Below are 25280 nucleotides of genomic sequence, written 5' to 3'. Positions count from 1 at the left end.
TAACTGTAATAACGTATCGAGACACAAGAGAGCGCCTCTGGACTTTATCAGACATGAACTGTCCTGCTGCTGAGTGAGGAGATGAGGCTGACTGATAAATCCAGTCGGTGCCAGCGAGTGTCCGTCCTGCTGATGAGGGAGAAACTCATGACTGCTGAGTGGAACATGAAAATGAAATGAAACATTGTTGAGAGGCAGACTGATGCTCTCTGCGCTGGTTTCTATGGTCACACTGGCTGATGTTTTGTTTTTTTCAAGTTGAGGTTGATAGATGTGACAGTCCGGAAATATGTAAACGCACTTGAGGAGACACAGTGAAAGATTTAATGTGGAAACAGGCAGATGATTGTTGACCTTGCATCTGTTCCCATTAGAAACAAGGCTCATGCGGAAAGAAAAATCTGTTGCGTTAAATATACGGTACTAACACTGAAGTGCATCTGATTTACATGCGAGTGTCTTATTCCTACGTCCTCCATGAATTATGCAAAAAGACCTGAATAGATTCATACTGGTTCAGGTTACAATTAACATGCAAGTTTATCTGGTTATAAAAGTGAATTGTAAAAAAACTTCATCTTTATTCAAACTCAAATACAAGTCTCTCGTGTCTCTCAAGAGATTCCTGACTGATGTTTATGATTAGTGCTCTTCTATTTGAACCTGGACTGAATTTTTAGCTTTGTAAATTGCCTTCATGTGACAAGACACCACTGTTTTTAGTTTGCCCTCAAACACATGCAGTCAGAAGTGACTTGCTTCATGGATAAATGGCCTTTTATGTCCTCCTGAGGCATCTTTCTGGCCTACAGGTGGCAGTAGACTACATTACAATCATCAAAGTGAGGGCTTTTACTCAGTTTATGGATGACCTCTGAGTGACACAGTCCTTTGCATGTTCATTGGTAACAAATAAATACAAATTAAAAAACACAAAACTATGATTCAGTTCAGATTTAATGTGCAAATATAATTTATTTTAGTTAGTTTTCCCCAAATTCTACTTCCTGGCCTTCTCCACTGAAGCTTTTTCTCATCACTCAAACACCCAATGTTATATGTTATCACAGATAGACTCAATAAAACATCCACATAACCATGAGTCGGACGGTACAGTACTCCTTTTTATTTATCTGGCAAAATAATAAAAAGGCAAGCATTTGGAAAGAGTTAAAGTTAACAGTCAGGAAATACAAAAATATAGATAAAACAATTCTAACAGCTGTTTTGATTTATTTCCTCTCTCTCTCTCTCTCTCTCCAAATGGAAAAAAAACTATATTTCTTTGGATCAACATATAATAATGTGGACCGTATGCTTATAAGACATCTTTTACACAGGATGCACAAATCCATGTTCAGCCCCATCATGCAACTTCCGCCTACCCATCCGCTCATATCCGTAATCCATCCAGCAATGTCCTTTCATCAGGTGGTTAAATCACCCTCCTCTACCTCACATTATTTCTAATAGTTACCTGAACATTATTCCCTAATGCACAAAGATGAACCTACCCTCCCTCCATCCCTCCCTCCCTCCCACTTCCTCCCCAGAATCCCCTCCAGTCTCTCTCTGGTGGAAAAGATCACAGTAACACCTCCTCGCGGTGCGTTCGGAGGCCTGGAGATGTTGCAGCTTGATGGAGGATGATGCCGTTCATGCTTGTGGTTGGTTGGACTTTTATTTTTTTTTGTCTGGAGAGTCCTAAACATGATCCAAAGCGCTGACATCTCCAGGCTGCTGCCCCTCTCTGCTCTACTCCTCCTGGACCGTCCCACGTTTGGACGGCGGCACCAGGTGTTCGGGCAGCGTGGGCGGCAGCTCGTGGCCCTCCAGTTTCACCTTGATGAGGTGGTTGGCGAGGGCGAACTCTTCGTCGTCGAGGAGCCCGTCCTTGTCCACGTCGGCCAGCTTCCAGATCTTCCCCAGCACGGTGTTGGGCAGCTTCGACTTCAGCATCTCCTTCTTGGCGGCGGCGCCGGACACTTTGCCGTTAATGGGAGAGAGGGTGTAGAAGATCTCGTCGTACGAGGGCTTGTCGCGGCCCACCACCCACTCCATCTCGTCGATGCCTTCGCTGGCGCCCTCTCCGTAGCCGTGCCCGAACGGTCCGGTCATGGTTCCCTCGAAGGCTCCGCCCTTGACGGACTGGCTCGGCATGGCGGCCTCTTCCTGGCGGACCATGGCCATGAGGCGGGCGATGTCGTTGGCGAGCATGTCCTCCACCGTCTCCAGCAGTTTGGGCTTCAGCGCGGCGAACTTGGAGAAGTCCTGGCCGTTCAGCAGCTCCTGGAGGGACGAGGGGGTCGAGAGAAAACAGGAATTGGTGATAGAAATAGAAACCAGTCTTCTTCAGTAGCTACCAATGGGAGCAGCGTACAAGAAGCAGGATTTCCTGACAAACCAGGAAAAATAAATCTCATCCCCGTCCTGGCCCATCCAGGAGGGCAAGGACAGGAAAGAAGGGCAAAGATGTGAAGAGAGTAAAGGTCAGATGTAACGCGCCAGAAATAGAGGCAAAGTTGTTACTTCATCAGATCTGTATCTTTGGATCATTCATCACCCTCAACTCACCTGCATCTTGGCCAGGTTGGGGAAGTCTCCAGGTGAGATCTGGTGCTCCTTCTCGATCTTATGGTAGATCTCTCCCAGGTTGGCGATCAGCTCCTTCTTTTTGGAGTCCTTTCCAAACACACTGGGCATCTCCTTTTTCAGAGAGCTGATGATGTAGGCCTGCACCTGATCACCACAGAGAACAATTGCAAACACACTTTATTTTGTGGGAAAAACCACAATTATGTTCAAAACAGTATTTTCACATGGCTGGCAGCAGAAACAACAAATAATCCCTCTTCTTGTAAGTGGTGCAAGGTTACCGGGGTTCAGATCAGATTGCTGTAACCTTTGTTCTCACTTCTGCCTGTGGGTAGTTTAGAAACTAAAGACTAACCTAGTTGAACTTAACAGGACTTTTCTGTTTTTGAGTAATCCTCCTTCCTCCTCCTGAGAGTCTGAGGGACAGGTGGTAGTGGTGAGACAAAAATGAAACTAAGATGTTGATGCAGGTTTTTCAATCAAGCATTTTTTAGCCATGCAGCAGCTTGATTTCAGGCTCGATACTGATCTCAAACACGCCACTGTGCCCAACAGAGCTGTAGAGGCTCATTACTACTGACCTTGGCAAGGCGAGCGCGTTTAATGAGGTCGTTGAGTTTGCGCAGTGCCGCGTTACGTGGCAAAGACTGGATGTCCAAGAACAGATCCTGCTCCTCTGCCTCAAACAACTTCCTGTTGTCTGGGACCAACAGGGGCTGCGCCCAGAACGATCCGATGTACACTCGCACCACCTGGAATCAAGTTTGCACAAGTTAATCATACTGTCTTCTCTAGTTGCACTTCACAGCCCACACCCACATTAGAGTACATTCTTACACGGGTCATATGTGAAATGTGTATAAAGGTTTAAGTTGTGCCCCCAAAAAAGCACAAACAGGATGTGCAGACAACATCACGCAGAAGTGTAAGGTTAAGAAAGAAATGGATAAAAACATGTGTAATGTGTTTTAAATCAGGTAAAAAAAAAAAAGAAAAAAAAAAGCTTCACCCTCAATGTCAATGAATAATTGTCTACAAGCTCCAAAGGTTTCTATGGAATTGGTTTATGGTTATGGCCCTTGATCAAACATTAACTAAACAGTCAGGGAAAAATCATAAGACTAGTTAGGTCACATGATATCAGGACATCAGGACAGAGGATCTGAGATAGAAGGAGTTAAAACTAAAACTGTCTTTCGCTTTCATTACATTCATATTTTCTTTTTCCCAGCAAACAAGCTGAAAACACAGGCTGGGATAATGAAGAAATATGCTACTATCAGATTACTCTTGTCCTCGAAGAAAGACAAAAAAAGAAAAAGAAAAGGTCATCTGACATCTGTCAAGACCTGCCCAAGATGGCAACGTTTTCCCTCAAACATTAACAGACTGTGTCTGCTCTGAGTGTGTCTCACAAATGATCGTTACCAGCAGGTTCCTGCAGTCAGGGCGGGACATTCAAATGTAACACAAGTGTGAAAGAGAAATGATGTGTTTCACCTCAGGTGTGTTGATGATTTTGCCCAGAGACCACATCAGTGCTCCGTAAACTCTCATCAGCTGCTGAGTGCTGATCTGGTCCGCCTTGTTCAGCACCACGCGCATCTTGTCCTCGTGGTTCTTGAGCGCGCGGATCACCTCGGAGAACTCGTCCGAGATGTCCAGCTTGTGGGCGTCGAACAGGAGGATGATGCGGTCCACGCGCTCCGCGAACCACTCCAGCACCGCGGCGAAGTCGTAACCTGGAGAGAGACGAGTGGAGGAGACGGGCTGTTAAACAGAGGGACCAGAGTGTGTGGTGGTGTGATGCTGTACCATCTGTCAAATCATATACCTGTTAACAACAACAACAGTAATGATGCTGTGCAAGAGATGTGCGGTTTACAGTGGGACGTTGAACAGTTTTTTGCTGTCTTTTATAACTCTCACGTTTGTACAGTGGGGAAAATAAGTATTTGATCCTCTGCTGGTGATGGTCTATAGCTTTTATATTAAAGGGATAGTTCAACATTTTGGCAAATTGGCCCATTGTCATAATCCCTATAGTTTTAGGAGTAGGTTTGTTACCTTTAATTGTTGGTGCAAGCTATTTTTAGAACGGCGGAGCAGAGCCGCGAGCTGCTCAGAGCTACAGTACGCTACGGAGGCTAATGGAATTGGAAAAAACTCATCAAATACACAATCCAACAACTCCAAAACGCTCTCATGGACAAGTTGTGACCTGCACATTCACCACGCTATGTGATAATAACGGGATGTTACGAGACAGAGTTGTTTTCGTGGCAAATGCAGAGACTGCTTGCCAAAAAAACGCCTCTAACGGGAACGTGCAGCATTTTTGCATGAATGAATTTACGAAAACAACTCTGTCTCATAAAGTTCCATTATTATCTCATAGCGTGGTGGATGTGCAGGTCACAACTTGTCCATAAGAGCGTTTTGGAGTTGTTGTATTTGATGAAGGAAACCAAGAAATCCCATTAGCCTCCGTAGCGTAGCTCTGAGCAGCTCACGGCTCTGCTCTGCCGTTCTAAAAATAGCTTGCACCGACAATTAAAGGTAACGAACCTACTCCTAAAACTATAGGGATTATGGCAATGGGCCAATTTGCCAAAATGTTAAACTATCCCTTTAAGCTATTTTAACAGAGAGAGTCAGAATATCAACAAAGAAATCCATATCATCAAGAAGATTATAAATTAATTTACATTTGATCAAGTGAAATAAGGGGCAAAAAACAGGAGGATCAAATACTTATTTTCCCCAGTGTATTAGCTGCCACTACAGTGACCATTTGTTTATCTCAGTAGAGGGAACTGTTCCTAACTTCCTCTGTGCCCCTGTGAATGTCAACTCATGTCTTCTATTAAATTGTTGTCCAAGTAAAAAACACCCACACAAAACAAAATGCCTGAAAAAACAACAACAACCACGTACATAAATAAAGCAAATGAAGAAGCATGATTTGTGTTTGCGCCTCACATTCAAAAAATAAAGAAGTACGTCTACATAAAGGGTGTGGAAGTGTAAATACAAGTTGACGTTCTCTAAATCACCCGAGGAGTCCGAGATGAATGTAAAGTTGGTCTAAAGTATCTCTAACAGAAAATGAGAAAACCTCTGACACACAGTAGTTAATAATTAGGGCATTTCTTAGAGGGGGATGGATCGTTGTCGTGCAGTAGTGGGAGTGGGTCCTCCCAAAGAAACTGTGTCACGAAAAAAAATGTGAGAATGCTTTTGACAAAAATGTGGAGAGGTCGTGTCAATGTGAAAGCATGTCTCACATTTTCCACTGAGTGCTGTTGTGCGTACAAACAGTGTGTGTGGAGAAATACAGAGTTCAACTTGACAAAGAGCTCAAAGGCTCCAATTGGTCAATAAATGTGTCTTGGAGAAGGTTTAATTGTGGCTTATATGTTCATATTGCGAGTCATGTTGATCCAATAATGTTTAGATAAGGGGTTTCAAGAGGCAGGGCTTTTTACCCCCTCGGTTACCCATTAACCAGCTTTACTGAGACAGCGGGAGCGAGGCGTTTAGAGATAAAGATCATTTGAACCAGAGTCGTCCCTTTGGACGCTCTGACTCATAAATCTACAGTGTGTATTAGCTGCAAGAATGAAATGACCTCCAACAGAGACAGCGTTGAGTGGATGTTAGCAAAAAACAAACTTGCCAGTCATGACAGATAAGAAAAAGGAAGCGACAGAGAACACACAGCAAACAGCAAATACTAATGTTAGATAAATGCTGTGCAGTGTCTAATAATAACACCATAAATGCTATAAACACGTTTCTATCACTGCCTGAGTGTAGAAACTGTACTGCTTACTTCCTTTGGGCTTACTCATATTACATAAAACTGGATTTTTTTTTTTGCTTGCAGAGGGTTGTGGAGGAAGTTACGAAGAGGGAATTATGGTTTTGATTAAGAGTCTGTGTGTCATCTGATCAGAGAAGAATGCAGTTGCTCTAAAAGTTCATCTCGCTGCCGCACAATCAGCGCCAGATCTGCTGCACACGCATTCTTCCAACATGGCTGGGCTGTCTTTTGTCTGTGGCAGAGAGACACGTGAATACAAAACAGGGATGGAGAGGGACAAACAGTCAGAGGGACAAGAGATATAGATAGATGGGACAGGGAGGGAGAGAGATAGAGGAGCGCAAAAAAAGGAAAAGAGAGGAAGAGAAAGAGAAAGAGACAGACAGGGGGTGAGTAAAAGTGAAAGCAAGAGTATATGACTGTGCTGCTGGCATGTGAGTGGATAAAAGGGGAATATTTAAAAGTTTGAAATCCCCGTGGGACCCAGCTGAGGACATCTGCTCAAAGCGCTCGCTCTCTCTTAAGTCTGTTTTTAACACACGTGTCAGGGAATCAGGCAGAAAGACAGCTGCTGCTCAAGCTCAGACTTACTTATAACACATAGCTTCGCCAACTGCTGTGTCTCTAACATATGCATAGACCTGCTGTGATTCACACAGGGACTCATGACACGACACACTGTACATGGACAGGCCGAAAAACCACGTGGGAGCTGAGGACCATTTTGCAATGGGAGCCCACCAGCTGCGACGCCCATCAATGTCCTGGCGTTCAGACTCATGAGTATTCAGTGGTTATTACTACATTATAACATAAATACTTCTACATTATACCTTAAACAGGGTTGAAACAACTCCAACTTGTCCTGATTTTTTTTTAAAGGTTATTCTTTAATATTCTGAACAATTAGTTGACCCATAGCTGTTTATTTTCATGCTTTGCAAGTGGGCGTGGCAAAGCAGCAACCTTGGTACCGAAAAACGAAGCAAACACCAAATGGCTTAAACCTGCAGTTCCTTGAACGATATCCTGGGGCTGGCTCCAAACTTGTCTTGTTAACTAAGCTCATTTACAGCCTAATTAGCGCTGGGGTGTGCCTTTGAGCAAGACATCTAGTTAGTTGCACTAACGATGCCAACGGGAGAGACTACGACTACCTCCACACACACCTTCATCTCCATATTTGGACTGTATGGCACCGCCAAGACGGCAACAACGGAGCCTGCTCCTCTGACCTTTAAAACCGCTCCTCACAAACGTATGGGTGACGTCACCAAGAATATACAACCCTGTTCATATCCAGTTCCTGTTTACACACTTTCAAGTCTCTACATGCACACGCGTAAACTTATTGTACTCTATGCACTGAAGAGTCTTTAGAGTTGGCTTGTGTGTGTGTGTGCAGTTTCTTTCTTTCTTTTTTTAAATACACTATTTGTTGTACCTGTATTCTTGCATCAACGTTACCGGTATTACTGGTTTCTCTCTACTATCTGTGACAAGGTGAAAACAATACCAGGCAGGCATATCGTCATTATCGTTATCACAGAAGTAAGCAGGGTGTTTGACATGTGAGTAGTACTCATATCCGCGGTGATCGACGGACACCAACCAGTTCTGAGAAAATAGTTTTCATAATTTTCATGGTTCAACAAGGAAGAAGTTGAGGGGATACTTGCTGCTGACCTCATGAAAAACGAAGGATGATTGAAGGATTATGCAACAACAGGAATTCAGTCTCGATGAATGGATGACAAAGTTACATTGTTTCTCAGCACAGCTTCTCCTTTAGCCTTGTAGTGGACCAACAGTATCGTACCTAAAAGCTTTATTTTCAAAACAGCCTGCTATACTGTTTAAAACTACACACTAGTACAATAAACAGTACAGATATGATAGCCATGATATTTGACAGGTCACATACGACTTTTGTTAGCGGAGTACGTCACTGAGAGAACGCCTGAAATAACAGCGTAACTCGCTCCAGCTTGGCACGAGCCAAATATCTGCCTGTATGCCGACACACACACACACACAAATGCCCGTCACACATCGGCTGCACAATCCAATCAGTCTTGTTTATATATGACACAGCCAGCGCCGTATGTTCATGGCAGTAGTGAATTTGTATCTGTGTTTATCCAGAAACAGAGCGGAGGATAACGTGTGTCTGTGTGAGAGTGAGTTTCAGGGCAGGAATGTATAAGTATGTATGTATGGAAACAAAACTGTCTGAGGTGTGAGGCGTCAGATTTCGTCTGCTCCTCCTCCTCCTCCTCCCTTCAGACGGGGTCACCTCGACATGTGCCAGTCTTTTCATTCATACTGCGCACACACACACACACGGATGCAGACACACAGAGGGAAGACCCTGTACTGTATGCAATCTCACTGTGATTGGGGATGAACTCCGTTTCTTTTTTCTTGCAGAGTGTGAAGCCTGAGTTGTTTTGGACCGATGATTGATGAGGTTAGGTTGGGATGGTTTTTCAGAGAAGAGGTCTTCTTTGCTATAGCTACTTTCATAAAAAAGTGTTTGGAAATTAAGAAAGAATGAATTATTTGTGTGAATTCAATTGACCATATTCACACTGTCGCCATCTTTCCTTACATCATCACTCGGGGTGGGTAAACAAACCGTGAAACTGCTGCGTCCCTGGCTGCAAGCTGTACAGACGTCGGGAGTCTGATGAACTGATTTAATTTCATCGCTTCCCGGTTGATACAGATTTAAGGAAGGTTGGGTTGTTGTTAACATTTTGGTTAAACTGATTTGAATTACGTTAGCTGGCATTAGCTGCAACTGCTAACGTTAACGGTAACGTTCTGTGACGGCGTTGAGTCTTCCCACCCCGAGTGACGACGTAAGCTAATCTATGTGGTTTGGTTTGGTTTATACTCCATATGATTATTATGTTTGCTGGCTACGAATTTGAAATCTGTGTCTTGTACGACCTTATAGGCTGGGCACCTTAATTGGTGTATGACACATAAATAAAAAATAACATTCATTCACACAGACACAGAGCGCCAGTTATTTACTCCTCTGTGTTTACAGCCACTTGTTTGGCCTTTTCAGTCTCTTTGACAACCGTCATGCTTTTCTCATGTTTCCCATGCTTCCCATTAGGACTGTCACTGCCAATTCATTTCATCCCGTTTTTCTTCCAGCTCTCCTGTGCAACACAAGGCGGTGGAGAGGTGATGGTGGTGAAAGGCAGGGGGAGTCTTGGGAAACAATGCTATGTTTGACATTTTTTACTCCATTTCCTTTCCTCTGAATACACAAAACTCCGCTGCTTGTAAGTTTGCTTCCTCTTTAAACGGTCTGAAATCAGGTAGAAAAGCAGAAGCTGCGTTGAGATATACTGTTATTTTCTGCTTGTGTTCTGTAGGATCATCAAAAGTAAAAGGAAAACTGTGTGTGTGGCAATTCTGAAGTGACCCCGCTTGGACATTGGGAAACGGATGAAAATATGAATTGATTTACTTCCAGAGAGCATAGGGAAATGACTCAGATATAAAGTGATAAATGAATGACACAGCACACGGCAAATGTAGAGTAGAGAGCGCACAGAGTGACAGAAACCAGCCACATAGAGCAAGTGTTTTCAGTTAGTGTTGTTTAGTGCTTTTAAACAAGCTACAGGACGATCTGAAGGAAATTAAAAAGAAAAAAAAAAAAGAGACGGATGCTAACGAGGATGGTGCCCTAGAAAACCACAGGTACAGAGACGGGAAGTGAACTTCAAAGTCCCCACCCTGCCTCTGTCAAGCTGCGAAGGCCTCCCTCGGATTTACATGACCTGGTTAGTTGGGCCTTGACCTGAGGGCCTTAAGAGTTAAATATGGGTTTGACAGCACCATGAGGGAAACTATGGAGGACATACCAAACAGACATACCAGACAGAGACCTGGGGAAATGAAGAGACTGTAGGTTGTTTAAGCATGTTTCCTTTTTCTATTTGAGCAACTTGCTTCCCCACTTCCTGTGGGCTTATTTTGCATGTGTGGCGTGCTTAGGGCTTTCTGATCACAGTATTTCAAGGTTTCTCGGCTAAGAGGGTGTGGCTCTGTTGAACAGTAACGCTACAAAGTAGGTGAGTGAGAGAGAGAGAAAGTGTGTGAGAGGCCAGACCTCTGCTTATCCTCTGTTTCTCCCCAGACAGGATTCCAGGAGTATCAATGATACTGATGCTCTCCAGGACGGGGTTCGGCATCTGGGCACACATGAACCTGGCAAGGAAACAGAAAAGGAAACCAGTCGGTTCGACAGTGTTTACACATAAGCATGGATGGCATTAAACAGACATTATTCTGGAGCTTTTTAATAACAACATACTTTGCTTACTCACCAGCAAGTGAATACCCTCACTGGAAAAGCTAAACATGCAACAGCACTGACTGCGAGGTGTGAATGTCCATCTTTTTCTTTCTTTTTTGATGTTTTAAAGACCAAACCAGGAAAATACATCATGATATTGTCTAATTTTTCCAAACAGTGGGTGAAGTATTAGCTGTTTGGAGCCTCCATTGATGTAAGGAAACACAGGGACAATACTTGATCATTTATGAATTGCAGGCCCTGTCATTCCCCAACGTGACAAACTTCAATTCACTAGACAATGGACTCTTTCAAGCCGGGACGCTGGGGTTTAAACTTTAAAGAGGCAGTTTCACTCTCCAGCAGAAATCCTACCCACACAGGCAAACACAGACAGATACACACTATAAAGCATGGGAGAGGATGAGTGGTTTTTGCATAAACCCACGGTTTCCCACTCAGAACAAAGCAGGGGATTGTGAAGTGACCCCCACAGCTGAGAGTACGACTCCTCGCTCTGTTGCCCCCCCTGAGTCAATCTGGACCGATACTCACAACATGAGCTCAGAGGCGCCGGGGTCATAAGACCGGGGAGAACCGTGCTTTTACATTCCTGCCGCGACCGCACTAAGGCACAGACGCACCACAGACCCTAACAGAGGACTCGCACCACACGCAGAGGGGGAAAATGGAAAAATCCGAGGACAATGAACACGTAAAAACAACATAAGAGCAGTACCTCTGGCCTGCAGATCCTATGTATGGTATTACAATGCAGTGATAGTGACTGCCAAAGATAACAAACATGCAGTCCCCCCCCCCCCTCCCTCTCATAGCTGATGGCTTATGATATCCAGTTGGAATTTTGGCTCAGGTTTTCCATTTATCTATCCCAACATTTTCCACACAGTAGGAAAAAATGCTGCGATGAACTGGAGCAGGGATTCTTAGAAACGGAGCAGGACGCTACCAGGCACGGAGGCCCAGGGGCTTCAAACTATCTGAGTGCTGCTTGGTTGTTGGATTACATCTCGAGAGGGTGAGAAGCCCATCCTCTCCGAGAGAGGCCGCAGACCTGGGTTCATGTTAACAACAAAAAAAAGAAGAAAAAAGTCAGACCTGCGCTGTCATACTGGAAGTCTGGTTGCAGCTTATAAGGGAAGGTCTTCCTCTCCTGCTCCACCTCCTGATCTATGACCTTCCCCCACATCGTAACCTCAGCTTCCCGTTGAGAAGAGGAAACGGGGTTGGCTGTCACTAGCACTTGGGATTTCAGTCCGGGAGGTTGCGACTGCGTGGGTTTTCCATGTTTGTTTCCTCTAGAAATTGACTTGTTTGCGTGTGACTGTACATATTGATCTATATATCTATTTTTAACATGTTTCCTTAGCCTGTATTTGTTACATGTTGTTAATAGGGGCTGTGTGCATATGTCAGTCCCTATTTCAGCAAAGTGCAGAGTCAGTGTCCTGGAATAACAGGCCACGAGCAGGACAGGACGGAGCGGGACAGTGTGGTGGGTTAGGGTGGGCCAGTGCGGAACTTAAACTTTGCTGACTCTGGTTTTACTGACTAATGGCATACAGAGAGAGCACAGACAAACACACTGGGGCCCTGCTCTGACTGCAGTGGCATTTCAACTACAAGGGAGAAAAAAAAGAGCTGAAAAATGTGCAGGTCCATCAGGGAGGTGGAGGAGAAGTATTAAATTACTTTTGTGTGGTACAAAACCACTGCACAAGCTGTAGAAAGGCTGCTACAGATACAAATAATGGGAAAAATGGGCAAAGTAGTCAAGTATCGAGTTGTCCAAAAACACAAACTGCAGGTGTGAGAATCCCATGGCTGATTTGTGTTTACTCTTCTCATAAATAACTGGTTTTAGTGAGGATAAGTCCTATTTGAGCCTGGCGCTTAAGGCTCTAATCTGCAGGTTAAATGACTATGGTTAAAGAGCCACACGGTGAGGAGCTGCCATCAACTCCTCCACCTCAATCACATCAAACAACCTGACCTTTGATATTTCTTATCTACATTTATGAGTAAAAATACATTTAACCAGCCACCAGCTGAAGGCCGTTCCAAATACTTTGGGCCTCATGGGTGGAAAACTGGCCGAGTCAGAGCCAAAAACCAAAAACAGCCCAGTACCAAATGTCTGACTGGATCATGTTCTTGAAAAAAATGCGATCAAGCGTGTGGGGCCTGCTGCTGCTGCTCCATGTTACTGTTCAAGCAGCTCATGCACCTGACACACATGTCCCGTTATGTATGATCACGTGAGATTTTTCCTTTGACCACTCGAGCCTGAAAAAATGCCTCGGAGACAAAAGATGCAGAGTGAATTCAAAGGGAACCACAAGTCCCATGATACCGACAGGATTGTCGTCCAAGAAGTTGACAAACGATGCTGTGATGGACAATAGTCTTTGTTTACGCACAATCTTATCTGGTTTCCCCTCAAGTGTGTAATCGACTCTGGTGCAGTGAATCGGTGTCTCTGAAGTCAAACAAACTCCTGGCCACACACACGCACACATTTCCAAAGTGGTGATCTGAAATGCATTACTTCACTTTTCTGACTCTAATGATGTCGTCTGGCAAGGGGTTCGCACTCATGCCAGATAAAGAAAACACTCCACATAACTGAGGGAAAAGATTTCAATGGATGATGGGAAATAGTCTTTACTGAGGAAGTGTCAGTCTGAGTGTTTGCACTAATAAAGTACATGGCTACATGAGCCACTTGTTTAATCTGAACATAATCACAAATTACAATCATGACGGTTCACAAGTTTGTCCTTCGTCTGTGTGTATTATTCGTCCATCTGTTTCCCCGGCCACTCCTGTGCTGGCTAACACCGCACTATCTGCCAGGAAGGGAAGGGGATATACTCATGACATCTACCACAGGAAGTGACACCTTCAACAATCAAATGAAATCCCTCTTCTGTCATGACAAATCCACACACACATACACACGCAACAACCTGGATTTACCAAACAACATTCACCAAGCAACTGACTGTGACTCATAGCGCCTCGTCGGTGAAGTCTCACCTTGTACACAGACTTGGGAGGGGCTCATGACAAATATGTTTCACTTTCTCTTGATTTCACATTGCTAGGGGTTTTTTTCCCAGTATTTTCCATTGCTGTCTTCAGTTAATTAGTGAAAGCCCCACCTGCTATTAGTCCACTTCTGAGTCATCTGGGTTTTTTGCCAAGAGAACAATTCCACCTCTGACTTATCAGGGTGAATAACAAACTTAAGTGTCACTAGTCTGGGTGATTCATAAAACCTTGGGATGTTTCCTCTGAATCTGTAGATCATCAGAAACATGGATCAAACTCCAATGTCTTGTCACCACAACCCAACCTTAACCTTCGCAGCTGACTTCAATTAACACCACTTCAAGAAGATAGACTGTCACTCTCAAACCTTTAACCCTTTGTGATAAGATTTCACACAGCTAGTGAAAAATGGGAGGTGGCTCTCGGTCTCTACTGATGTGGGAACACTTATATGACCTGCGCGTATATGCAACTTATAGCACCGACATCCGAGGACAGGGCAAGGTCAGCTTGCTGCCTAGCAACATCCCTTACTTACAAGTATTTGTATGTTCAAGCCAAGGGTCCGTACTGGGGCACCGGGGGGACAAAACCGTCTGTCAAAAGTGACTCTGCCAGGTGCTCTTTAGCATAAGAAGTGAACAAACGAAGGGCAGGCTACCAATGTTAACTGGCATGACTTGATTCAAAGTGAAAGGTAAAAAGAGGTTCCTGTGAGTGGCACAGAGCGCCGGAAAGCACCTTCCTCCTCCTCCTCCTGCCCTTGGCTTCTCCTCAGACAGACTGGCTCTTCCACCTGGCTATTGACACAAAACACCCGCATTCTCTCTGGATGATGAAAGAGGGGAAACTCACACACACACACACACACACACATTTGACTCAGCTGTGAGGATTGTGCAATGACACAATGTGAATGTTACCTCAAAAAAAAAGTGTGCTACATGTGAGGACTTGTAGGTAGGGGGCTTTTAACCCATGATTGATCTGATGTTTTGACAGGCTTGTTAACGCACACACAGCTGTTGATGTGAGAGCTATGATGACATTTCACCCTCCATTCACAATAGCAGACAAATAATAGTGGCGCTATTACTGCACAGTTTCTATAATCCTGGTGTACTACATTTTTCACATTGCTCAGTGTAAGCTCTTTAATGAAGCCTGTGGACTTGGCATTTTTTACCTGTTGAGGAACGCGTTGCCAAAGGCGTTGAGCTTGCGGAAGGGCTTCTTGGGGTCGACCACCAGGGCATTGCCCGGGATCTGCCCCTCCTGCTCGCCGTGCATCACCGCGATGAAAGAGTCCGTGGTCGGCTCGGGGCCAATCCGCATACCGGGGAAGTCCTGCTCCATGAGGTGCCGGATGAAGGTGGTCTTACCGGTGGAGTACTGACCCACCAGGAGGACCATGGGCTTGTTGTCGAAGTCGGCATCTTCCAGCGCCGGGGAGTGGAAGTCGTGGAACCGATACGTGTCCTCCAGTGGGAACAGTTTGGTCCGGTACAGCCGCCGTAGACCCTCCGACACGTTCTGAAACAGCTCCGGGTCCTTCTTCAAGTTTTTTCTGAACATGGTTACTTAATTTTTTTTTTTTTAATTTTTAATTTTTTTTTTTCACCCTTCGTTCCCTTTAAATAATGCTCTGGTTTAGTGGTGGTGTGTGGGTCCCTCACACCGTCTACTACCAACAGAGTAGAGTAGCTGCCTGCTGGAATGAAGCAACGGCTGGGCGAGGTCTGGAAGTTTTTTTGTCCCCACCCTCCTCTTCGTTAGCTCGTAGCCACACACACACTCAGCCAGCCAGTCAGCCAGTCATTCGTGGAGGACTCCCTCTTCAGATGACGTTGGCACTCCCAAGACCAGTCAGCCACACTCCGGCATTAATATCTAGCTGTGGGTGACGAATTGTAATGTTACGCTGCTCTGCTGTGACTGTAAAACACCGTCGCGACGCCTCTCCTTCGGCCGGTTCTCCTCCGCTGCTGCTGCTAGCTTAGCTAAACGGTTAGCTAACGGCTGTAGCGGCTGTCAGTTGGTGAACAACGGCACCAAGGAAGGAGGAGGCTGGCAGGCACGCGGATACCGGAAGCACTGACGTTTGTTTCACAGTAAGAGCCTCAACCCTGCACACCCTACCTGACATATTATCTATGAACCATGCAACCCACACCAGACTATTAAAAAAAATAGTAGGAAGCTATATTTATGCCCCAACTTCCGCAATTTGTGGAAAGTGTCTTTTTCTTTATTTATGCTATTCTCAACATTAAAGGGCCCTGATTATTAATTTATTCAATTTTATTCAGAGATGTTACAGTGTTTTTCCCCCAAACTTTTCAATTTTTGGGTTTATATACTGTATGTAGGGGGTAATAGACAACCTCTGATGCTTTCTTTTGTCAGGATATACAATATTTCTTTATTTCGGACTCTGGGTCCATAGCAAGATGGAAGGATAGATCTTAAATGCTTTCTTTTGAACCTGTTAGCATGTAAACAGTCTTGCCATTAAAAAACAAAAAAACAATCTCAGTTAACACTGAAAATGAAAGGCATTTCAACAAAAACTCATTTTAATTCCTTTAGTTATAACACATTCATTGATTTTCTCTTGTAGTAGCCTATTATAATATCATAATACTTCCATTGCAAGACTCAACTGAAGCATTTGCATAACTAATTTGGCACATGTTTTCATCCAATCAATGTATACTGTAAGTGCTTCAGTCCAGCAAAAGACTACAACAATACAAGCTACAACATCCTCTCTCTCTCTCTCTCTCTCTCTCTCTCTACTGTGTTTTCTAATTTGAAATTAAAGAGATGCATTTAAAGCTTTCCTTTATAATAGCTCATCATCCCCAGAGGGGTTTACAGCTTGAATTCAGCAGAATATTTCATCCATTCCAGTAACACAAATGGGTTACTGTAATGTGTGGTTTTGGTTTTTACTTCAAATGGCTGATCTAATTACAAATAGATAGGCCACTATGTCTCCAACTTTTATTTTCAGTTTTCTTTCTTTCTTTCTTTCGTTCTTTCTTTCTTTTACTTTGTATTTCTAGTCTAAGTGTGTATTTTCAGATTTGTCTGTAGAGCCTGTAACAGAATTTTGTTTTTCAGTCTGACTCTGACATTCTTGTTTGTTGTGTGGACATTAGTACAAAGCAATGCTTGACATTGAGCTGGTAGAGCAGTCACATTGTTTATTCAGCCGAAACACACACTCATCCTTTTACTTGCCAACACTAAAACTGAAATGCATGTAAGCTCATGTGGGTTGGGCACTTCGGGGTAGCCTACATGATGGTTTAACAAAGATGTTAAATTTCATTCAGTCATGTATTACCATTAACTAGAGATGTTACCTTTACAGTTATATGTCGCGCACACACACATTTAATATGATGATGGTAAGAGAGGTGTCCTTCAATGTCATGTCTGTAAAAAATAGTTTAACAAAGAAACAGAGAGACAGTTATAGAAAATTGGATTTATTTTAATCTCAGGGCAACCTACACAGTAATAAGCATGAACATGAAACTGGATGTAAAAACAACTATTGGAAGGTGCTGCTGTAAACAACCCACTGACATTGGAAAGTCAGATGTATCAGAGTCCCGGCAGTGTTTCGATGACAAGAGGTGTCCCTCCACAGATAACAGCAGCTCCACTGGAAGCCAGAGTTTTTTCCATATGGAGATGCTGTTACAGCTGGTGAGACCCACTGAAACAACACAGCTGACAGCAATGGTAGACCATAACAAAACAGTAATATCTATTTCACAACGGGGTTTAGGTTACTTCAAGTGCTTGGGAATACTTTTTGAGGTTTTGATTGCAATCATCCAGATGTGATTTTTTTCATTTGTGAACTAAAATGCACAATAAAAGTTGTGTGTGTGGGTATCATACAATTCTTCTCTCTACTGCTTCATGTCAACAATCATTCAAAGAAAGATCCCTCATAACCCTACATACTAAACCTACATAGCACTAGTGTCATAGAAGTTTCCCACAAATAAAATATTGCTGCCCTCTTTTGGTTGGACCTTGCTGACTGCAAAGTCATTTTATTGCATATTTTATATACTGTATGAGTGTTAACGTGATAATACACCCGCACCTAATAAATGGTTAGTAAGATATGATTCACCACAGCCTTGTGTCTCCTGATCTTGGTTTTTATTGCCTCTAAAGTTGCAGGTTACCCTTTTGACTCCAATAAAATCAATGTAATTCACTTACAGTGAAAGTGTTCAAGGAGTCAAGAGGGAGTGCCATCCCAGCAAGTGAATTTGAACCTTTTGTCCACTGAAATAGACACTGGTATGGCTTTGAAGATGGGTAATAAACAGCAGCATGCATCATTTCCTTGTGTACACCTCATGTCCTTGGTTTCCCAGTATCTCTCTTAACTTATCCATGAGCTTTGACCCTTAACCCTCTCTGTAAAACAAAAAACAAAAAAACAGAGCCATAAAGTAATTCAAAGGTAGGCCAAGAGAACTTCACCCCTATTGTCCCCTTTGCTCTTTTTTCTGCAAGATAAGTTAACTGAAAATGCATTCAGAGACTCTTTATCCTGAATCTCTGCACTCAGATTAGAATGAAAATGATGTTTATGATTGTTGCACCTTAATATGTAACCTGGACAGAGTCTGATCTAGACAATATTGTGACACAAAGTAGAATTTCAGAAAAAAAGAGACATATTAAAAAAAAAGACCTTTGTGCAACAGGATTCTTTTTAACACATTTCCATACTCGCCCTTTCCACTCGATTAATCTGGTTTTAGATTTCACAAAAATTACAGAAGTTACCTTTAATATCCTGATCACATTACATTTCAGTCAATCTTGAGATGCCCCCCTTGACAATAGTTGTAATGGCCCATGGATGGACAGGCACAACAGGTGCAGAAATTTTGAGGAGGAAATCGCTCTCTTTTACTGAAATGACATTATGCAAAAGTTGGTTTTAGTAACATTCACAGTTGAGTGAAATTATTTCGGTCATCCAAAAAGCTATAGCGGACAGAAGGAACACATGCTTATTGCCTGGGAACCAATAACTTCATCATGAAGGCTTGGGAGCTCATATAATTTCATAAATTTGCTCAGGAGACAGTTTCTGTCTCTCTTTATAGCCATTCAGTTCATTTTAAATGTAGTGCCAAATCGTCCAATGGATGATCTGTGATTCAGGTTTTTCCTCACCAAAGAATATAAATGCACCCATAATGAATAGCTGCTCAAATTGCTGACACAGTGGGTGTTCAATAAATGTTTAAACAATACACAATACAAAACTCATAATTTTAGTTTTAATGCAAACTATATGTTCCATTAGTCCAATAATCACATTAAAATCCAAGAAATGTTTATACTCACCAAGTAAATACTGCACACAAGACTTTGATTCAGAGAGAGAGAGAGAGATTTTTAAAAATTGAGAGGAAAACAGATAAAAGTGAGACAATGGTAAACTTTAAAAGGAGGAAAGAAGTGAGGCAGAAATTAGCAGATGGAGACACAAGTCTGTCCCCACGAGTGGCCGGCTCGTGAATGAGGGCTGCTTAAAACTCTGTGGGGGGGAGATAGAAAAAATTAATCATTATACTTACTGTAAATATGTAACAGACCCAACCTGCTCATAAAACTCAATAAACTCCATTCTGCTCAAACACCCACAGGCACATGATGATGAGATACAACCGTAGCCTACTGGAGAGTGGCCAATCAGTGACACCATCCATCCAGCCTCAAACATCTTGCTCATGTCAGCACATAACTGGAACAAAAATCAACTGAAATAAGAATTCCTACAAACTGCACAGGCATCATACAATACATGCTTTTTCTTTACAATGGAAATTGGGACATCTCCATGTTTTAGTATGCAGCTGTTGTTCACTTCAAGAGAATAGACACAAGATATGTCCATATTTAATGTAAAACAGGCATCTAAATGTTGGTAAGAAGGAAACTGATAAGAGTCCAGTTCAGCTCTGCCCTGATAATGTGCGTCTATGTAATTGAAAGTTTACTTAGCTACACTTAGGATAATTATTATCCAATCCAGAAAATCTAACCCAACACTCAAACAAAAACTTTTACTTTCATGGTAGGAGGAGCCTATACTATTAGCCTATCTATCTCATATGTCTATCATCTTTTCTTTTTGTTAAATTCAGTGATCAGTGGTTTCTGAATCATGATACGGTCGATCAAATAAAGATTTTCGCGTTATTATTATTATTATTATTATTATTATTTTTACTACAGCTCCAAAGAGCAGAGGGGGGGCGGGAGAATCGCTATTCGGAGCCGTTCTGTTTGACCCCTGTGGGCTCCCGTACTGCTGAAGCGGTGTTGGCTGATGTGTGAGTAGCTAACTAATGTTGTTTTCACGAGTATAAGGGCTGAAATAACCTCTGGGAGGAATAAATTAACACTCCTCTTTACCTTAACTGGTAACATACAAACATACATTGACAGATTAAGTGACAGAGAGCGGCGTGAGAGCTCGCGGTAGTTTTTAATCGTGATAGCCCGCGAAGAGTTAACAGCTAGCTTTCGCAATTTGAACGTTAGCCACATTAATGCTAATTTTAGCTCCCAACAAAACGTTAGTTGTGATACTGAATAGCTACAACTAGACAACAGGTAAACAAGTGTTGTTGTTTTTTTGTCAGACTGCTGTTCAAGGACATTGTACTTTTTGTTCACATTGTGCCCTGTGTTCACCACATTTGTATTATGGGCTAAAACAAAAGTCATGATCTGCATTGACTTCAGATGGTGATATAAGTTTGATGAACCGTTTGTTTTTTTTGTTTGTTGTGTTTTACTTTCTGGAACTCTATCACAAAATGAAAGAAAAATGCCAATCTTGTTATAATTCACCAGCATGTGTACAATCTGTTTCAGGTCAAAATGGCAGAGCTCACAACACTAGAGAGCCTTCTGGAAATGGGCTTTGACAGAAACAGAGCGTGAGTGACACAGACAGAAACTGATCCTGTGTGACATGGTTTCTGGATATGAAACTGGATTTTTAGTAAAATAAAACTCCTCTTGTCGTGTTGTGTTGATGTTTTCAGGGAGAAGGCGGTGGCCAACACAGGGAACCAGGGGATAGAGCAAGCCATGGACTGGTGAGCGTGACAGACAGAGTTATCATCATCGTACTTGTTGTAATTCCCCAGGTTAACAGTCCTTGGTGCCACAGCCCCAGTTTGTCAACCTCACAACAGTTTACCCCTGGTGTTTCCTCTGTGATGTGCTTTCCTCAGGTTAATGGAGCATGAGAACGACCCTGACATTGACGAGCCCTATGTGCCGCCCGTGGGAAACGTCCTGGCAGAAGGAGCAGACAGCCAGTCCAACGCAGAGGAGCCAAACCTCGCCGACACTGCTGAAGGTGACACATGATGATTCGAGTCTTGAGACGATATATACATTTGTCTGCCACCAAGTACGGTCAAAAATGTATCATAGTGTAGCTACCCAGCGTGTCACTTTATTAATTGTAAGTTATTTAATTCACGTGATTAGACAGATTGAGACATTCCCATCTGATTTTTTATTTTATTTATTCGTTTATTTGAAAAGGGACAGTGTACATTAACAAAACATTGTAAAAACAAATGTAACTGTACCCATGTTAGCTAAGAGGCTAATATACATCAGTAGTCCCTCTGCCTGATGTTAAAGGACATCCTATAAAAAGGTAACAATAAAATACTGCATATAAAAAGGTAACACATTATATACACATTATTATATACATATTACACAATTGAAAGACAATAACCACACATCCACTACTATTGCATCATGATTGATGATGATTTTACCTGCAAAGTGTTTCTTAGTTGAATTACAACATTAGGATATATGCTGACATTGTCATATATGACAGTTGAATTTATCCGTGTTGCCCACATCCTTTAGTCACTTCCATAATGTGTAATTTTCATCTGTAACCAACACATTACATGTAATTAATCTGAGGTAAAATGAAAAGTCTGTGACTGAACATAGTCTAATGGTTAATCAGCTGATTGGTTTCTCTGACTCATTGAGGTTTTAAGGTTTGTGGTGATGAGGATGTAGATCACGTGCGCCTGCGCAACCATTGCTTCGATGGTGGTTGAGGTTTACAGCCGTTCTCTCTCCGTCCCTCCCTCTGTTTCTGTTTCTTTAACTTTCCGTTTGTTGTGGCTTCAGGTGGAGATATGATCGACGATGAGAATGCTCCGAATGGGAGGCGGCTAATGACCGAGGAGGAGAAACGTGACCAAGTCAAGAGGTCAGGGAGCTTTTTTTTTTACTGAAGAATGATGTGTAAACAGTCATTTCAGAGACTGGAAAAGTAAAAAGTCTCCTTTTTCAGGCTAGAGGAGCTGATGCGGGTGAAGCAGGCGGAGAGAAGAGAGCGAGAGCGGGCCGAGGAGGTGGAGAGAGAGAAGATGCGGAGGAGGCAGGGCCAAGAGCTGCAGCAGATCCGCCAAAAACTGCAGGATGATGATATGAAGAAGCTCGCTGACATGCGCAGGAAAGAGAAAATGGAGGACAAAATAGCAAGGTAAGGCGTTTATTATAACACATTTCTGAGCAAGCAAAAGGAGATTCAGGTCATAGTTGTTGACTCTGTACAAAGACATGAACCAGTTTATCACGTTTAATCTGTATTCAAATTCTTCAGTACCTAAACAGCCCAAAGATGTTTCCACTTCTTAAAAGATATCAGGACCTCCTTCTGAAATATATTCAAGGAGACCTCAGAGAAAGTTTTAGAATAAAGCCAAAAAGGTACCAGCCTAAAAACTTTTTAAAAACTTTTTTTTTTATTATACAGATCATTATTATTCATGAATTTCATAAGAAATATCAAAAGATAAGAGCCATAATGTAGAGGTAGATGGCACCTTCGTTCTCCTTTACACAAACTGAGACAGGAAAATGAAATTGGGGAAAAGTCAGGTGGTCACTGGAAAGGGTTACAAACTCAGAAGTTAGAACCAAAAACAACATGAAAAATATGCAAATAAGAAAATATGAACAGACATCTGCTCTCAACTTCTGTAAGTCTGTTGAACTGTATTTTTAATGTTACTTGTATTTGTTCCTGTCAGGCAAAGGGTTAAAGACAAGATAGCGCGAGACCGTGAGGAAAGAGCACAAAAGGTAACGTTATCAATGGCGTAGTTCAGTTTTCCTTTTGTCTTCGTCACTTCCAGTTTCTTTGCAATCTCACTTCGGCTGTGTCCAGTAACTTAGATGAGTGTGCTTTTTTTCATGTCTAGTTCGGAGGTGGAGCCCCCCCGAGCACGGCCGCATCGTCCCAACCTACTCAGCCCAGCCCCTCGTCGCCCACCAGCCAAGGCCCCCCGCCCACTAAGAAGGAGTATGATGAGTCCAGGATACAGGTACAGGTCTCATCCATCGCCCGCTTCTCCTCTCGTCTTCCTCCACCTGCAGCTTCCTGACTCTTCCGCTGTGTTTTTACAGGTGCGTATGCTGGACGGCACTACCATCACAACGGTTTTCAAGGCCCAGGAGCCGCTGGCGGCGGTTCGTGTCTATGTGCAAATGAACGGCAACACGCCTGAGGGTCAGGACTTCACGCTGCTGTCGCCCTACCCACGCCACGTCTACACCGAACTGGACATGGAGAAGCCCCTGAAAGAGCTGGGTGAGTACTGGATTTAAGAGGAGTGGTACTAACAAAGAAATTGTATCTGAGAGTTAAATCCAGTCCAGTTGGATAAGCGTTAATAAACCTAGCTGTAATTGTTCAGATGTTATTATCTGGATAAAATATCCAGACAGAGGAGACTACATATGTCGCACCAGATGTAAACGGTCAGGAGAATATGTATGTACCCGATGAAACATAGAGATTATTATAACCTTTATTTAAACTCGAAGATATATCAAGGAAGCAACCTCATTTACAATGTAGCCGAGACAAAACACAAAACATTTGAAACATACAATGAACATATCAGAAATACCAAAAAGTAAAGGTGACAAAGATGTATTGAAAAAAGAGAAGTCTAATTAAAAACAGGAGCAGCAGTTGGGGGTAAAATAAGATGCAATCATGGATTCAAATTGTCCTAATGATAAAAGTGTGGTAAGTTTCAGATGGTTTTGCAGGTGCACAGTAAGAAAGACTGGACTTTCCAAATTCAGTATGAACAGAAGCCTGCAGTGTGAGCCCATCCTCTGAGTGTGTATGATAGAGACTTGCATTAAAAGATACTAATAGTTGATATAGGGTGGTTAAAGACCAGTGAGGGCTTTAAAAATGAATAAAATCCAGTGTTCATCATGCTTGTTAGATAGAGTGGGCCATTCTGTATGTAACAACATCTATTGCATGTCTGCCCGTCCTGGGTGAGGGAGGTTTCTCCGGTTTTTCCCTGTTAAAAGGGTTTTCCATGGAGTTTTTCCTCAGTTGATGTGAGGGTCTAAGCCGGCAGAGGATGTTGTTATGATGCCATGTAAAGCCCTTTGAGACATACTGTTTGTAAAAAAGGGGCTATACAAATAAAATTGCCTTGCCATTCAACTTTAGAATAATGTTATAACATCTTAGATAGTTCCTAACATTTATTCTCTGTATTCCTGAAGTTCAGCGACTGTACACCTGAATTTGTCATCAAAATAACTTCTGTAGGAGCCATAATAATGCTTTTATGACACAGGTTTTCTTTGCTCAGACACTTTCAGACTGTATCTTAACATTTTCCACTACTTTTGTGTCTTTTTTCTTTTAGGTTTGGTGCCTTCAGCTGTGCTGGTTGTTACCAAAAAGTGAGTCCTGGAGGATCTGCTCTGTGAGCCTACCTCACCACTTCCACTACATCACCATCAGATAGAGACGGATCCAGGAACGGAGACACCACCTTTTTTTTAGTATCACTCAATAAGCCAGCTACCTGAACGAAAGCAGAGGTGGAGCTGGGGGCTGTGTTCAGACAATAGTTCTTAGTACGAACGTGTGGCCTTTTCTGGGCTGATTCCACTGGGCTGTAGATTGGATTGACAGTGACCTTTTACCGAACAAGAACAAAGTGAAGATAGCTGGCTTCTGACTGATACTACTGCTTCAAGGAGCACCGCTCTTGGTTTCAGCAACACAATTACAAAAATGTTACAGAACAAATTTATTCAGTTTTAACCTGATCCTTGAATAGCAAAGAAAGCACCACAGGAGACCTACTTGATTGGTTCTGAAAGGGCCTTAAATTTAATCCCCACTATCTTCCTGATTTTGTGAAATTCTACTTTGCTGTTTTTTTTTTATAAGTTAAAATATATTGACAGTTATGTCTACATAATCACCAAGAATCTACTTAACAATAAAGCTGACTTGGAGAAAAACGATGATGGACTGGATTTTCTAAAAAGATATTATGATGGTCTGTATTTAAAAAAAAT

General features: G+C 42.7%; 2 protein-coding genes across 3 annotated transcripts; one reads left to right on the top strand and one right to left on the bottom strand.

Annotated features, from left to right (window-relative positions):
- Positions 1-1106: 1106 nt before the first annotated feature.
- On the bottom strand, positions 1107-15538 carry ehd1a (EH-domain containing 1a). The gene is made up of 6 exons (XM_085789663.1): positions 15007-15538; positions 10560-10657; positions 4096-4337; positions 3177-3347; positions 2575-2739; positions 1107-2289 (listed from the first exon to the last, which is right to left on the bottom strand). Exons 1-6 carry the CDS (start codon positions 15393-15395, stop codon positions 1756-1758), a joined length of 1599 nt encoding a protein of 532 aa, XP_085645789.1. The 5' UTR covers positions 15396-15538; the 3' UTR covers positions 1107-1755.
- A 4635-nt stretch (positions 15539-20173) lies between these two features.
- ubxn1 (UBX domain protein 1) lies at positions 20174-25223 on the top strand. Of its 2 annotated transcripts, none has more exons than XM_085789661.1 (10): positions 20174-20209; positions 20757-20821; positions 20930-20983; positions 21122-21249; positions 22059-22140; positions 22225-22416; positions 22967-23018; positions 23138-23260; positions 23343-23526; positions 24617-25223. In XM_085789661.1, exons 2-10 carry the CDS (start codon positions 20763-20765, stop codon positions 24655-24657), a joined length of 915 nt encoding a protein of 304 aa, XP_085645787.1. In that variant the 5' UTR covers positions 20174-20209; positions 20757-20762; the 3' UTR covers positions 24658-25223. The 2 variants fall into 2 exon arrangements, with proteins under 2 accessions (XP_085645787.1, XP_085645788.1); XM_085789662.1 differs by having other exon boundaries at positions 20184-20299.
- Positions 25224-25280: the final 57 nt, after the last annotated feature.

Source organism: Trachurus japonicus, chromosome 10 (genome assembly GCF_045865225.1).
Source record: "Trachurus japonicus isolate A0001 chromosome 10, Traja_1.0".
NCBI classification, from domain to species: Eukaryota; Metazoa; Chordata; class Actinopteri; order Carangiformes; family Carangidae; genus Trachurus; species Trachurus japonicus.
This window is presented reverse-complemented; position numbering and strand designations above follow the sequence as displayed.

Excerpts from the sequence above, each read along its gene's own strand:
- ehd1a (XM_085789663.1), bottom strand. The coding sequence starts at position 15,395 with ATGTTCAGAAAAAACTTGAAGAAGGACCCGGAGCTGTTTCAGAACGTG. Across the intron at positions 4,338-10,559 it reads GAAACAGAGGATAAGCAGAG|GTTACGACTTCGCCGCGGTG; the intron begins GTCTGGCCTCTC and ends GTCTCTCTCCAG. Across the intron at positions 3,348-4,095 it reads AAATCATCAACACACCTGAG|GTGGTGCGAGTGTACATCGG; the intron begins GTGAAACACATC and ends ACTTGATTCCAG.
- ubxn1 (XM_085789661.1), top strand. The coding sequence starts at position 20,763 with ATGGCAGAGCTCACAACACTAGAGAGCCTTCTGGAAATGGGCTTTGAC. Across the intron at positions 20,984-21,121 it reads ATAGAGCAAGCCATGGACTG|GTTAATGGAGCATGAGAACG; the intron begins GTGAGCGTGACA and ends TGCTTTCCTCAG. Across the intron at positions 21,250-22,058 it reads CCTCGCCGACACTGCTGAAG|GTGGAGATATGATCGACGAT; the intron begins GTGACACATGAT and ends TTGTGGCTTCAG.